Source organism: Rattus norvegicus, chromosome 10 (genome assembly GCF_021556685.1).
Source record: "Rattus norvegicus strain SHRSP/BbbUtx chromosome 10, alternate assembly SHRSP_T2T, whole genome shotgun sequence".
Taxonomy (NCBI): domain Eukaryota; kingdom Metazoa; phylum Chordata; class Mammalia; order Rodentia; family Muridae; genus Rattus; species Rattus norvegicus.
Window position 1 is genome coordinate 6,892,986 of NC_141543.1, and position 15,895 is coordinate 6,908,880.

Below are 15,895 nucleotides of genomic sequence, written 5' to 3' on the forward strand. Positions count from 1 at the left end.
ATAGCACCTTTGCTACCCAGGATTGTGCCTTAGCCTGTATGAGAACCACTGGCTCCAAGAACCTAGTTCTAAGTTTAGTGTGGGCTGTGTGGGCTGAGGAAGGCAAAGCTGATCTCTTGTGACCCTGACAGAGCCCCTTCAGGGTTGCTACTAAACACAGCATGTGGGTGCCTGATTTATAAGGTGCTTTATTTTTTAAAGAACGAACTCAGGATGAAATAGAAAGGACAAAGCAGTTCTCCAAAGATGTTGTGGACTTGCTGCGCCACCAGCCCCATTTCCGAATGCCCTTTAACAAGTTCATTCCCTCTTACCACCACCACTTTGGCCGGCAGTGCAAACTTGCATATTATGGATTTACCAAGTTGCTGGAACTTTTGGAAGCCATACCTGAGATTTTACAAGTAAGTGAAGAGATTCTAATTCTTTAACTTTTTCTGAGCAGTGTATTTTGGAGATGTTAAGTGTTTATAGTTATGAGTCTGAAATAGCCTCATCAGAAAAAACTGTATTGTTGACCTAATTAGTAAATTTAGGTAAATGTGCAATTTGTTCTGTAATCTCAGAATTCATGAGGTGGAGCCTGGGGAGTTCTGTAACTGAAGCCAGCCTAGTGTAAACAGCAAGAATAATCAAAATTAATCTTCAGCTTGTGTGAGAGTAATTACTGAAAATAGGATGAGGTGATTTAAATAGTAAACTGGATAATTTGAGCAGCCTTGGAGGCTAACTAACTCCTAACTGCCTTGGAGGCGGAGTGGGAATATTCATACCAAGCTTTCCTAGCAGGTCTGGGTTTCTCTTACTTTTTTTAACATTATCTTTGACTCCAAAAATGTTAAAAACTTTTCGTTATAAAACATACATAACAGAATTTACTGCCAGGAAAAAGAATGTCTTACATGTGTGTTTGAGTGCTGAGGGAAGAGCTCTTTGGTTTTGCTGAAGTGTGCCTTTTTGACACATTCCCATCTTAAGTGAGCAATGTGTTGTGTCACTTAACTCTATAGACAATCATGTGTTTAAACCTCTCCTTCTGCCCTCTGTGTTTCTAAGGTGTTGGAATGTGGAGAAGAGAAAATCCTGACTTTGACTGAAGTGGAGCGATTCAAAGCTCTAGCTGCCCAGTTTGTTAAGCTTTTGCGTTCCCAAAAGGGTAACTGCCTTATGATGACAGATCTGTTCACAGAATATGCTAAAACTTTTGGTTATACATTTCGTCTCCAAGACTATGATGTCAGTTCAGTCTCAGCTTTGACACAGAAGCTCTGCCATGTTGTAAAGGTAAGCCAGTGTCCTTTTACTGACAAGGCTGTGGCATGGTCTATGTGAGGTGTTGTATGTACTACAACATTTCGTTTGTGTGTACCCTGTGGGTCCTGCTGATGTTTCATAGCTGTGGGTCATTGAAACCTTAATAGGTACTAGGAAGTGGCTTAGTTTGGCACATATACTCAGGTATATATTCTCAGGTATAATAACCTCTGCCATGCTGGAATCTGGTTATATATTTATTACCGACAGGTTAGAGGTGGAACCATTACAAGAGATAAGAAGGGAGTGACCAGTAGCATCCCATGAGACTTAGGTAGCTGGAGGGGACTGTCGTGCTGCTGAGAACAGCACTTAGAAGAGACTGAACAATGAAGTATCAAGGGAAAGTGGAAGCAGTATTTGCTACAGCTTTTGGCTAGCTTGCTTGTGAGGGGAAGTGGGAGAGCCACAGCTAATCACATGGGATGACGTCCAGGTACTGGAATTGGGTAGGTTTAAAACTTTCAAAGAACAATGATCTGAGAAGTGTTCCAACACAGACAAGAAGCACTTCTGGGGTAGTCTGATGAGGAGGTGGAAGGTGAGCCATGAGAAGGGACTGCCTTAATCTTTCACAGGAATTGGGGCTGTTGGATGGGATCTGATAAAACTAAATCTGGCACCAGGAACTAAATGGTCACCAGGAAAAGGATGCTATGTTACCATTAAGTGGAAGGTTACTGTAGTAGAAAATAGTAGTAAATCTTGTTACTGGGTTTCTTATCCCCCTTATACCATTTATGTTCCCAGATAAAACACACAGCCTTTGATTTTTTCAATAGCCTTAGGCAGCACAATAGCTAAGCAGCTGCCTCCCCTCCATGTTAGAATCTACTTTCCTATCGGTAACCCCAAGGAATCACTCACTATTCACTGTGTTCCACCTGGGCTGCTCTTAACTCCAGTTGGCCCTTGCCCATGGCAGCTCTCCTTCTCCCTCTGTTGTTGTAAAAATATAAAAAATAAAAATGCTGTCTTTTATTCCCATGAGGTCTACACCGAAGTGCCCCAAGATAGCTGCTAGGTATCTTTTTTTTTTTTTTCTTTTCTTTTCTTTTCTTTTTTTTCGGAGCTGGGGACTGAACCCAGGGCCTTGCGCTTGCTAGGCAAGTGCTCTACCACTGAGCTAAATCCCCAACCCCTAGCTGCTAGGTATCTTAATCTCTGTTAGCAAAGTCTCTGACCCGCTCTGCTCCATCCCATATCACACTGCTGAAGGCTTCTCTGAGCCTGGCAGCAGTCTCTCTACCTATCTAGTTCCAAGGCAGGTTTCCATGCCAGAAACACACATGCCTACTCCATGGTGGCCCAGACTAGCCGCCTCACACTCTCTTAAATCTGCACATGAAAGAACACACAACACAATAACCTTTGACCCAATTGGTAAGATATAATTGCCCACCTAAACATACAAAGCCCAGTACACATCCATTCTTTAAGAACATTCATAACAACCTGTAAACACACAGAATGGTATCTTAATATCAACTTCCATTTTCTCTCCTCCGTGGCTACTACTCTCTGTCCCTCCTGTCTCCTCCTCTTCCTTCAAACTTTTCTCCCTCCCATCCTTCCTTCTCATCCAATGACAGGCCTCCTCCTATCCTGTACCTGCCCTCACCTGTATTTTACAAATTAAATCAGGAGAAGGTTCTGGTGAAGTCTTGTGAGTCCTGAGTATGATCCTTGGGGCAATGAAATTAGCATCAAAATACAAATAACTCCAGGGTAAACCACAGCATTCCTCCAGCATGTTGTTTTTCTATTCCTTGACAGCTCTCCCTTCTCCCTCCTCCTGGTCCTCTCTCTCCAAGCCTGTGAAACCTAAACCCCACCTGTGTCTCTTCTGCCCAGCTATTGGCATCTTTATTTACCAATCACAAGTAACTGGGGACCAGGTCACAGTGACTACTGCAGACTCATTACAATAGTCAGTAAAAGACAAAACCTCAACAAGTTAAGGTAAATGTTGAAAGAGGAGAGAGATCAGAGCTTAAGGTAGAAGAGCTCAGAGAAGGTGTGATACTGTGGAGTCAGGGAAGCTAGTGCTCACCACAAATGAATGGTAGGGATAAGTGTGCCATCTGAGTGTAGGTCCAGAAGTTGATGGTTGGGTTCATGGTAGGAGCTGGCCAGATGACCACAATGGAAAGGACTTAAGGGGCAAAAGAACTTAAATTATTGACAGGAATGCCAGTGAACCAGTGGCCCCTTAGTGCTAAGATGGGCAGAAAAGTGAGTAACAGAGGGCTGGCCTATAATCCCAGGGCCTAAGGAGGCTGAAGCAGGAAAACTTGAAATTTAAGGACAGCCTGAGCAACTTAACAAGACCCTATCTCCAACTTTAAAAAAATAAAAATAAAAAGACTAGAGTTAAGCTCAATAGTAGAGTTTGCCCAGCTTGCAAAGCCCGGTTTTCAGTCCTCAGTACTGGGGATGGGGAGAAGCAGAAGCACATGAAGAAAGGAGTCATGTGAGACTTGAAAGAAGATGGGGAGATTGAAGACAGTAGCACTGTCTAGGTGGTGCAGGAACAAATCCATCCTCTCCTCCCTTTATGTACTTAAAAGGCAGCAAGGAGTGTTACCCGAAGTCCTAAGGAGTCCTAGCCGAGCCATCATTGCTATATGAGAAATGGGAAGTCTGAATTTCCTCTTGGGGTTCTCAGTCTCATGTACAAAGATAAGAATAGATTCAAAATAGAAGCTGGAGGTCACTTAGAGTTTTAAAGAAAAAATCTCCAGACTGGCAGTGCCTTGAAGAGGATTGATTGGAGAAAGGGGATGGGAGAGGAGTTGGGGGCTGGCCACGCCATTTGGGAAGCTGGCACAGAGGTAAGCCACTTGGTGGGGAGGCAGTTTTACAGAAAATGTAAGGAAGCCCAAAGTACTAGGGAGCACATGCTTAGGCTCTGGACTATCTGGAAGAAAATACAGAAGAAAAAGGAATAGTTAGGCTTTTCCAAATCACAACTCCGAAAGATGGGCAGACACACCTAAGCTTCATTGTTGGCTTATGGGTGGGGGTTGGAAATTCTGGAAAGGAAAAATACATTGTTTTATGATATACCCACCTATCATTTAGCTAGGTCTTTGTCCTGCCCAGCAGAATTAAATGCTATCAAAGAATAGTTGTTTGTTTGTCTATTTTTATGTATATGGGTGTTTTGCTTACATGTATTTCTGTGCACCACATATATGCAGTACCCGTGGAAGCCAGAAGAGGGTGTTGGGTCCTCTGGGACTGGAGTTACAAATGGTTGTGATCTGCCATGCTGGGAATTGCACTCTGATCCTCTGGAAGTGTAGCCAGTGCTCTTAAGCAATGAGCCATCTCTCCAGCCCTTTTCTTAACAATAAGGGAGAAATTAATGGCAGTGGATTACATTCCTTAACAAAGAGTGAGAAGGACTGATCAGTTCACCTCTGTCTTCCATTCCATGTCTACCCCAGACACCCTATGATGTGTGAGAATGTGCAATTTTAGAAGTGGATAAACACAGAGCCTGGAATGTGTCTCTCTGGAGTGGTGTCTGCAGTGGAATCAATTAGAAGTTGAGGGATTGAAAGGACATGGTATATATGACAGGTCCAGGTCTCCCCAGTTTCCACTGGCCAAGATGTTAGTGGGAGCTGGGGGGAAGATCTCAGGTAGATAGGAAGGTTGTAAGCCAGGACTAGGGAAGGATGTGGATCAGTTGGTTGAGTGCTTGCTCAGTATACACTAAAGCCTTTGGCCCAATTCCCTGTGCTGCACAAATTGGATGTGGTGGTATACATCTGTGGTTCTGGCACATGGGAGGTAGAAACAAGGAGGATCTTGAATTCAAGGTTATTTTTGGCTACATAGACATCAGAGAAATGCAACTTTCCCTGTGTTCGCTAGCTTAGCCACGACGCGCCAGCTGGCCTGCTGTCCCTCTGCCTAAGGGGAAAGCAGCAAGGAAGGGAGAACAAAGAAGTAGAGAGAACCATGGCAGTGTCTTCCAAATTTCTTTAAGATGAGTAGGAGGAGTTTGAGCTTATAGACTATAGGGAGGGTAAAAACAATTTCTGCTCTAGTCTCTTTCTACGTGTTGGTCTGCCATAAACAAGAAACGCACTGCTGTTTGTGTGTGGGTTCCTCTATTGGTCTCATTAGCCAGAATGAGATGATCTGAATTGGACTTGTATTCTCCTTTTTGTAGGTTGCTGATATGGAGTCTGGCAAACAAATCCAACTGATAACCCGGAAGTCTTTGCGGCCTCTCACTGTTCAGTTGCTGGTGGTGTTGATGTCTTGGGAAGGAGATGCTTATCTTCCCGTTGATGAGCTCAAGAGACATTATGAAACCACTCACAGTACTCCTCTCAACCCCTGTGAATATGGTTTCATGACTTTGACTGAGCTACTGAAGAGTCTGCCTTCTTTAGTAGAGGTATGTGTGTGAGTCCATATCAGAAGCTTCTCAGCCTGTTAGATCTACCTTAGTATGTGTACAGCTGGAGGGGCGCTAGAGCTCTTAAAAATGGCTGGTTATTTTTCTTCGTCTTAGTAATGCTTTTATCTTTTTGAATTAAAATATGATCTCCCGGGGTTGGGGATTTAGCTCAGTGGTAGGGCGCTTGCCTAGCAAGTGCAAGGCCCTGGGTTCGGTCCTCAGCTCCAAAAAAAAAAAAATGATCTCCCTTCCATTCCCTCACCTTAACCCCTCCCATGCTCTCTCTCAAATTCATGATCTCCTTTAAAAATGTATCATTTACTGTTAGATTATTTTATGTGTACAAGTGTTTTGTTTGCATTTATATGTATGCATCAAATGTATGCCTAGTGCCCACAGAACTGAGAAGAAAAGGAGGCTTTAGCGCACAGGGAACTGGAGTTAAGTTACAAATGGTGGTTGATCATTTAGGTGCTGGGAATTGAATCCAGGTTTTTTTCAAGAGTAGCAAGGGTTCTTAACTGCTGAGTTATATCTCTCCATTTCCTCTTTTCTTTAAGTGGTGGTGTGTGTTTGTGTGTGTGTGTACATGGGAACACACACACGGTAGCAAGTGTGTGGAAGTGTTTCCCAGGAGTGGCTGTATTTGTACACTTGCTGAGGCATTTGAAGCTATACATACATACACTCATGCACACAATAATGTTAAAAAATAAAAATTTTTAAGTGTCAATTAATCCTGAAAAAGTAGATAACTGTAGCTTTTTAAAGATTATTTTTTAAATTTTATGTGTATAAGTGTTTTGTTTGTTTGCACACTGTGCCCATGGAGGTTGGAAGAAAGTTTTGTGTACTCTGGAACTGGAAATTCAGATGGCTGTCAACTGCCATGTGGGTGCTGGGAACCAAATCCAGGTCCTCTGCAAGAGGCGTATTACTCTTGCCTGCTGAACCTGCAGCTACCTAACTTCAGCTTTAGAAAACCAAACAAGACATTTTAGGGCATGAAAAAAAATGTGGTAGAAGGTATAATTTACTTTTTTCTTTTAATTGCCTTTGTTTGTTTATTGTGCTGTGAATCAAACACACATGACTATGTGGTAGGTCAATAATTAAAGGAAATCAAGTCCTTCTTGATATCTAAATTATATTCTAAGTAGGCATTATGCTGAGCTTTACCCCAGCCCCCAAGTCTGACACTTTAAAAACTGTGAATTACATTCCACCAAATGCAAGTTCTGAGCTTCAAGATAAAGAGCTTGTCATGGTTTGGTGACATTAGTGGTGCCCCTTCTTCTGGTAATATCAGCATATCTGCTGCTTAAACAGTGCTGGTTAAGTTTTTGCAGTTCAACCCTTGGTATGGAACTATGTAAGACAGGTATACAAAGCAAATATTTGTTTGATGATAAATGATAAGGAAATTTGTTTTTAAATGACTGGTTGGTATGAATGCTTTACCATTTACACATGGTATTTTGTTTTGCATATTGAGATGGATGTGCTTGTTTGTTTTCATGTAAAGGAATCTTGGCTGGATATTGAAACTATAGGATCTAAAGCATCTTCAATGTTTTTCAGAGTTGAATAATAGAAACCTGATATGAGCAGAAGAGCACAGCTATTAATAGCACACCTCAGATGCAAACCTAACTAGGTCCTTTATGCAGCACTTGTTGGAGTTGCATGGTGGCACTGAGTGTGTGACGCTGCTGCAAACACCTTGGATTCATTACCACTTTGCTCTTGAAGTACTTGTTGATTGTTGGGATTCAGAAACATTATTTTAAAGATTTATTTATTTATGTATGTGAGTGCTCTATCTGCATATGTTCCTCCATGAGAGAAGGTATCAGATCCCTTATAGATAGTGTGTTTGCTGCCTCACATATTCTCTGGGAGATGAAGTCTAGTACCAACAGCCACTGTGTGTGTGTGTGTGTGTGTGTGTGTGTGTGTGTCTGTCTGTCTGTCTGTCTGTCTTGCCTCACCTTTCCTGTCTGATTGCATTGGGATTACAGATTCCCTACTTTTCTTCCCTGCACTTCCAGTTTCTTTAAGCTTCAACAGTATTACACCTGCAGAGAAATCAAAATTGCCCTGGGTCTGTTAAGTCTTGCCATGAGCCTCTCCTGGGAGACCCTTATTATTTAAAAAAATATATATATTTATTTATTTATTATATATAAGTACACTGTAGCTGTCTTCAGACAACACCAGAAGAGGGCATCAGATCCCATAACAGGTGGTTCTGAGCCACCATGTAGTTGCTGGGATTTGAACTCAGGACCTCTGGAAGAATGGTCAGTGCTCTTAACCACTGAGCCATCTCTCCAGCCCCTGGGGGACCCTTCTCTGAGCCCCTTTGAAAGTTCCTTTGGAAGCCAAGGTGATTTGGGGCCTCCCTGAATGTTCTTGGCAGGAGGCCCTCATTCCAGAGCAGATAGGGCCTGTCTTTCAGGAAGTTTCTAATCTTCCTCTTTCTTCTGGGCCAGGTTTTTATGAATGATAAGGCAGAAGAGTGTGTGAAGCTCACAAGCCTATACTTGTTTGCAAAGAATGTGAGGTCTTTGCTTCATACCTATCACTACCAGCAGATTTTTCTTCATGAATTTGCCATGGCCTATACTAAATATGTAGGAGAAACACTGCAGCCCAAAACTTATGGCTACAGTAGTGTGGAGGAGCTACTGGGAGCCATCCCACAGGTAGGTGTTTTCCTCAGCTTCTGGGAAAGTGTCTTCCTGAAGAGCCATTGCTAATTCCTGATCATTGATGTAAGGTGTTACCTGGATGCTGCCAGATATGAAGAGTGAGTTTAGTGTTTCTCGGTGACTTTTATAAACCTTTATTCCTGTGTGCCAAGTAAGTTTTGGGCCTTCCTTCTAGAAATGTGCTCAGTGGTCACCTAACCAGACAGGACACCTAAGCCGATGTCCTGAGTGTAATATGTCTAGAGCAGCAGAGCTGTGACCCCTGTGATCATTTGATAGAGAATGGCCCAGGCAAGGCCCACTTCCTGAGCATTTAACAGTCTTGCAGGAGCAGCATCACAGATGTCTGTGAGTTACTGTATAGCAGAGCGGTGTAGGTTTTCATGGTAGATAATGTGGCCTGCACAATGAAGAACAGCCAGCAGCAGTGAGAGGCAATGAACCTGTTCTGGGAGATTGCTGCAAAAAAATAAAAGTGAAAAATACAAGTGTGCTAGAGCCTAGAGTGGGAGTTTTCCGAGGTCCTTGCTCCCCCGGGCATGAGCTTCCCTGTACTGTAGAGAAGGCAGAGGAGCCCAGCTTTACCTTTGGAAAGCATTACTGCTGTCCACAGAAGAGCTGAGGGAAAGTGGAGTGGGGGAAGAAGCTAATGCAATATCCTAACTGCTGCCCGGGCTCCAGAAGATATTGGTAAAGGAGTTGGGCTGGGTTAAAATAAATTCTAAAACCCAAAATACTTTAAAACCTTCTGAAGGCAACATGACACCACACTGAACAGCCCACACCTGACCTCCTGTGATGGATTGCAGTGAAAACACTTTTTCACTATTAATAAAAGGAAAAATTCATTTAAAGTGCCTTCAAGCCATGTGCATACGATGTTTATGAGATATGGTTGAATTTCTAGTTTCAGTGCTCCCAGATCCTAAAGGTACCTCACTAGATATAGTCAGATATTCCCAAATCCGAAGTCCTCTTGAGTCCAAGCATTTGAGACAGAAGGTGCTCAGCCTCCGATGTAGGAGTGGAAGAATTCCTGGAAGCTGAGGGCAGGCGTTAGGTGGAGAGCCCTAGGAGACAAGGCCTACTTCCATCCTGACTTGGCTGAATAGGTGGAGTGTTGCTTTAGAAGCTAAGAGAAAGCATAGAAAAACTGTTGGCATTTATTGAGTTCTCACTCTGGTATGTGAGATGCAGGCACAAGAGGCCCACTTTCCTGAATGTTAGGGTACTTTCCTTTTCCACTGCTTAACCAGAATATGTCTTGTGTGCAGGTGGTCTGGATAAAAGGACATGGTCATAAGAGAATTGTAGTGTTAAAAAATGACATGAAAAGTAAGTAAGCTCCCATCCCCTCCCCTGACTGCCTTGTGGTTCTCTCACTGACTTTCCTCTCTGATGGGCACTCTTGTCTTCTAGACCGGCTAAGTTCATTTGACCTTTCCCCTGTCAATCATGAAGACCAGCCTGCAGTCAGCAGGCAGATCCTGGAGGTGCCAGAACCCCATCTAGCCTCAGAGCTCCATCTCAGAACAGGTACTGGGTACTAGAGGGAAAGCAAGGACATAGACAGAGCCTTAAAGGTCAGGAAGTGCTTGGGGTAGGACATGTGGAGGAAACAGAACAGTGAGCAATTTCATTAAAGTTAAATAGAGATTAAAATTTTTTAAGATGTATTTTATTTTTATGTGTATAAATATTTTGCCTTGCATGTATGTGTGCACTTGGTGCTTAGGAGATGGGAAGAGGTCATTGGGTCCCCTGGAATGGGAGTTAATGGATGGCTGTGAGCCACTATGTAGGTGCTGGGAACCAAATTCAAGTCTTCTACATGAGCAACAAATGTTCTTAACTGCATGAGCCATCTCTCTAGACCTAAATATTCATTTTCCCCCAGTGCGGTTTGGTGTGTAGTTAACAACTGGTATTGAATGATTATCTGTGTAAGTTCCTTAAAGAATATCCTAATTCCGTTTTGGGCCTCTGAAGAGTCTTCTCTTCTAAAGAGCACAAATCTTCAGCAGACTGCTGGCTTTGGTGTGTTGTTTGCCAGGGGTCTTGTGATAATGGCGTTGTTGTTTGGTTGGTTTTTGTTTTATATATATACATACGTACGTACGTACGTGTGTGTGTGTGTGTGTGTGTGTGTGAGAGAGAGAGAGAGAGAGAGAGAGAGAGAGAGAGAGAGAGAGAGAGAGAGAGTGCTTGATTACTTCATGCTGACTTCTGAGGCTGAGAAAAGCCCCAGGAGCAGACCTTTGTTCCTGTTTCAATATAGCTAGCTGCCTGCCTTCTCTCTGCAGGACCCAGCCAGATGGAGCAGGAACTTCTGCAATTGGCCAACAGCTCCCCTGTTGACCTTCTCTGTGCTCCTGTTCCTTCATGCCTGCCATCCCCTCAGCTAAGACCAGATCCTGTCATCCTGCAGCCCACTGATCTCATTCAGTTTGAGGAACACCCTCAGGAGCCTTTGGGTAGGTTGCACCCCATATGCTTGGGCACTTGTCTGTGGGTTTGCAGATGACCCATGATGCCAGTGTAGGAGGTGTCTGATGAACATAGGGAAAAGCAATACTGTTTCAGGTATAAAAGTACCTGTGCTGATTATTCAGCTCATTCCCTTCCCTGTTGGGTTTGCTGCTAATAGGATTTATAAATCTGGTATAATCTACGTTGAGGGCTAATGGCACTGGGCTGTGGAAGAGCCCTTGAGTAATTAAGTCCTGTCCCACATCCTCTGGAACTTTTGGCCTTCGTACCATGTCTGAGTTCAGCTGCTCCTTAGGCAACACTTGTCACTTGCTACATAACATTTACTTAGGTCCCAGTGGATTCTGGGGCTTTAGGAAGCTGGTTTGAGCAAGGTACTTATGGTTGAGGCCCTGGAGTCCTGTGACCTAAAAACCAAGAAGCGTGACCTCTTTGGTTGTTGTTGTTTTAGGACAGGGTCTTACTACATAGCTTTGCTTGGACTGAAACTTGCTTTGTAGACCAGGCTAGCCTCTAACTCACAGAGATCCATATGCCTCTGCCTCCTGAATGCTGGAATTAAATGCTGATTTCTTAACATAGCAACTTAAGGTTAGCCTGAGGTGAAGTCCATTCAAGTTCTTACCCTGTGTCAGGTGCTGGGACTGATGGACCATACTACTAGTGGGCCACCACCTCTGCTCCACGGGTTAGGTGACTAAGGCCTTTTGATTGTTAGTCTGTCATTCTGCCTTTGTGGAGTCCCAGATGCTCTGTGGAAAGCCTTCACTTTCCTCTCTTGCCACTTGACTCTGACTCTCTTCTTTTCTGCCTGTACTTTGTTCTCTGCTGTTGGCGCACTTCCACTGTCTACCGTCTTTGTAAGGCAGTGTTTGACACAACTGGCCCCAGATACAGCCAGGAGAGTTTGACGTTGCTTATGACATGAAAAGAGCAGTGATACCGTAGTTTCACTGTGTACTCTGTAGAGATGGAGCTGCCTCTTCATGGGTGCTCACCTTTCTGCACATGTACACAAGAGCTCTTCCAAATGCTTGTGACAGAGGAGAAGAAGAGCCTGAGGAACACAGGTCCCCGCCCATCTGAGGAGAAGTTGGGGCTGTGTCATCTCTCTGTCACTATCATTTGGCCTGTGCCTTTGGGATCGGGTTTCTTGCTATACACAGGTGGCTTCTAAGACACAGTGGTCTGTCTTTCTCCAACACATGTGTGTTACATGTGATCTACACTCTGAAGAAAGCCAGCTGACCTTCTAACGTGGTTCCAAGTGACTCTTCCCTTGTCTGGCATCAACACCATGGCAAGCATGTGGCCTCTGTAAAAGGAATGGGCAGATATTCACTAGCAAGCACTAAGGTCTTTCTCCCTGTTGCCTCAGAACATTCACAGATTTAGGAGTCTTAGTCAGAAGACAGAGGAATGAAGGAGCAGAATCTGAGGAAGAAAAACTGGCCTTTATAGGTGGCCAACAAGACATGTCTAACAATTTGCAATCTAAAGAAAAGTGATGTATCACATAAATATTTTATTTTTGTGACATATCATATTCACCATGTAGCCAATACCTAAACTGTGACATAAGTGTGACATTTGGTGCTTTGGTTGTTTGGTTTGGGGGTTTTGTTTCTCAGTATAACAGCCCCAGCAGCTGTCCTGGAACTTGCTCTGTTGACCAGGCTGACCTTAAATTCACAGAGATCTGACTGCCTCTGCCTCTGCCTCTGCCTCCACCCCCTGGGTGCTGTTTGTTTGCTTGCTTGTTTGTTTTTGAGACATTGACTTGACTTGTAGCCAAGGCTGGCCTGTCACTATGGTAATCTTGCCTCAGCTTCAGGAGAGCTGGATTTACAAGCCACCTACCACATCTGGCCCTGGTGGGGTTTTATAAGCTTGTTTTGTTTTTTAAATACAGATGAACTGAAAACAAGTACTTCTTATGAGCCCTAGAACTAAATAAATCTATTTATGTTTCTGTCTTTCTAGGAGTTTTATTTTTAAACCAAGAAGAAAAAACAGAAATTCCAATACCAGTAAAGAAGGGGAACCTGTCCTGTAACTCCTCACCCAGTAGCCCAGCATCTGCTTCTGCTCCTCCCAAACCCTCCTCAGAAGCCCCCGGGCTACTGATTAGCAAGGATGCAGTGGAAAGCCCAGCAAAAAAGCAGCCCAAAAATAGAGTCAAATTGGCAGCCAACTTTTCTTTTGCACCTGTGACCAAGCTCTAACTTCCAGTTTGAACACAGAATTAAATTAGGATGGGGGGAAAACTGTCTGATTCTACACACAAAAATAGGCTTAAAAACCTTATTTCATGTCTTGACCCCAGAAGCCACTTTTATTAATGGTCCATAGGGAAATGTTTGTTTCCAACTTTCAGATGAACTTTTTCTTACTTTATTTCTTCCAGTTATTTGAAAGAACTCCATTAAGGAATCTGTATTATATTTACCAAATTTTTCTAGACTATTGTGAATTGTGGTGGTTGGGAAGAAATAAGCAGAGATCGTTCAGCAGGAAGTGGATTGAGTCCCATTGAGCAGCCTCCATCATTTGTTTAAGCAAATGTATTTGTGGTTGTTCAAGAAGCCAAACATGTCCTTAAACCTGTGGGTCACACACTGGGGCATGATTGAGTGGCAAGAGAGCCATTTTCCGGTTGACAGGAAAGTTCCTGGCTTCTAGGTGACTTATTGGTGTGCCTTGTTTTTTATGTAACTATGTCTGTGGTTAACCAATGTGGCCTCATCCCATTTTTTAAAAAAGTTTCCATTTGGGGATTCCATTTAATTAAGAGCTTTCTAGAAAGTTATTTCATGCTTCCCTTCTCTGTCTGTCTCCGTTTGATAAGGGTAAGGTTTAAGGAAAAGAGATGGTCTCGATGTCATCCATTTAAGTCAGCATTTGAATGACATATTGTGTATTGAGAGGTAATGGTTAGAGTCTGATTTTTTAAACTATGCATTAAATGCATAAATTGTAAATCAGCTGAGTGGTGAAGTGCTTCAAATGGTGTGGGTTCAATATTATTTCCACTAAGAAGAAACCAGAGTTTTATCTGTAATTTGAAGGCCAAGGTTGATCCTTGTTCTTGTGATTTAAAAATTGGCTGTAAATCTGGGAAGCTCTCAATGTGAAGATGTGTGTGTCCATGTTAGTTCATCTTGACGTCTTTAATAGTGTCTAGCTTTACTGTTACTGTTCACTGTTGGAAGCATGTTTGGGTTTTTATTATTATGGTAGCTGATGTTGGCATTTGGGAAAAGCTAGCCTTTGCGGACACTGCCTTGTGGAATGGCCTTCTCTTCTGGGTGCCTGAGGTATCCACTTATGAGTGGCCTCTCACCGCTGTTGGAGAGACCTGACATTTACAATGGATTGTATCTGTTGGGCAAAAAGGGCAAATCCATTCATAGAGCAGAGAGAACCTGTTGGCACACAGTCTTCCACTAGTCAGATGACTTCTTTCGAGGGAAATGTTTATATTATTTTTTCTAGAAAGCCAGAAAATGGATTCTTATTTCATGGCCAGCATTTTGATAAAAATGTCACAAAATTAAAGGTTGAGAGATTTTTTTTACCAGTTGAATTTTTTTAATCAATATCTTTTAAATGAAGCCAGTGATTCCCAGTTCTCAGCACTATGACCTGCCCCAGATGGAGCTGCTCTAGAAATGTTCTGCAGGCTTGCCACTCTTTGTGAAATGCCTGAAGGTACTTTCTATGCAGGCCTGGCTGCACTTCTTTTCTGAGGCCTGATAGCACTTCCTCTTTAAGGCCACATTGCACTTCCTCTGCAATCTTAGTGCACATGTGCAATTCTTTAAGGCTTCTAAGCAGTGATAAAGTTGCTGTTAGGAGTGTGAGTTGCCTCTTTTGCAGACGTCCTAAGGCTAAGCTTGCCTGCTCAGACTAAAGGTTTGCAAGCATAGATGGGACTATGGACTTTGAAAACACTAGGTTTCACTAAAGTTACTTGGAGTCATCTCAAAGGTCAGGTTCTGTGGGCAACAAAGAAGAGTTGTGTACAGTGAATGGGTGTGTGATCTGGGGAGTGACTAACCATTGCTGTTACAAGATGTCACAAGATGTGAAAACTCAATTGGAAGCTCTCAGAGCGTGACATGCCCAAGAGGCCAGTCCAATCACTATTTCTTTATCCAGAGGCTTAGATAATGATGCTATGATGTATGTACATGGAGATAATGAGACACTTTTTCTGGGTGGAAGGATGTACCCAGTTAGATTTATCTGTTGAAGAGACAAAAGTTATCACCAGAATCCCCTTTCCCATCCTCCCATCCTACACTGTTTGCTCTTGATGAGACTTGGGAGACAAGAGGTTTTTCTTAACTGTCAAATTTGAACACTTTTTTGGGGGGGGCGTGGGGGGTTCAAGTGCTGTTTGTGTGTTGGGACCAAACAGTTGTCAATAAACTTTATGAGCAAGCATCTGTAAAGAGTGCTTTTGTTTGTGGGGTGGAATTATTAACCAGTCTAATCAACTCATTTTGGGTGGCCTCTCCTTTTCTCTCTCCTGAAAAGTTATTCATTTAAGCTGGAGCTGTGGGTAGCTCAGTGGGTGGAGTGCTTGCGTAGCATTCACACAGCCCTGGTTCGATTCCTGGCACCATATAAATCATCTCGAGGTGGAGGCAAGAGAACTGGAAAGTCATGTCAGCAACAGAAAATGTAGGCCAGGGCTGGAGAGCCGGCTCAGTGGTTAAGAGCACTGACTGCTCTTCCAGGGGTCCTGAGTCCAGCAACAACATATGTGTGTGTGTGTGTATATATATATTTATTTATTTAAAAAAAATGTAGGCCAGTCTGGAGTGCATCAGGTAAGTTGGATGGCATTTAAGGGATGCTGAGGGCTGAAGCAGGAGACTAGACTGTTGGCACCATGTGAATACAACTTGGATTTTCCAGCTCTTATCCTGTTCCACAAGTGGAAGAGAAC

At 43.2% G+C, this 15,895-nt stretch overlaps 1 protein-coding gene across 14 annotated transcripts in view; it reads left to right on the top strand.

Moving 5' to 3' along the window:
- Marf1 (meiosis regulator and mRNA stability factor 1) overlaps nt 1–15,387 on the top strand; it is a 44,681-nt gene extending 29,294 nt beyond the window's left edge. For all 14 annotated transcript variants that reach the window (XM_087569608.1, XM_087569607.1, XM_087569617.1 and 11 more), the window contains 8 exons: nt 202–404; nt 1,057–1,284; nt 5,501–5,731; nt 8,230–8,442; nt 9,723–9,783; nt 9,868–9,984; nt 10,752–10,922; nt 12,922–15,387. In XM_087569608.1, the coding sequence (XP_087425734.1) occupies nt 202–404; nt 1,057–1,284; nt 5,501–5,731; nt 8,230–8,442; nt 9,723–9,783; nt 9,868–9,984; nt 10,752–10,922; nt 12,922–13,163 (1,466 nt within the window). In that variant the 3' untranslated portion in view covers nt 13,164–15,387. The remainder of the gene's footprint in view (nt 1–201; nt 405–1,056; nt 1,285–5,500; nt 5,732–8,229; nt 8,443–9,722; nt 9,784–9,867; nt 9,985–10,751; nt 10,923–12,921) is intronic.
- Nucleotides 15,388–15,895: the final 508 nt, after the last annotated feature.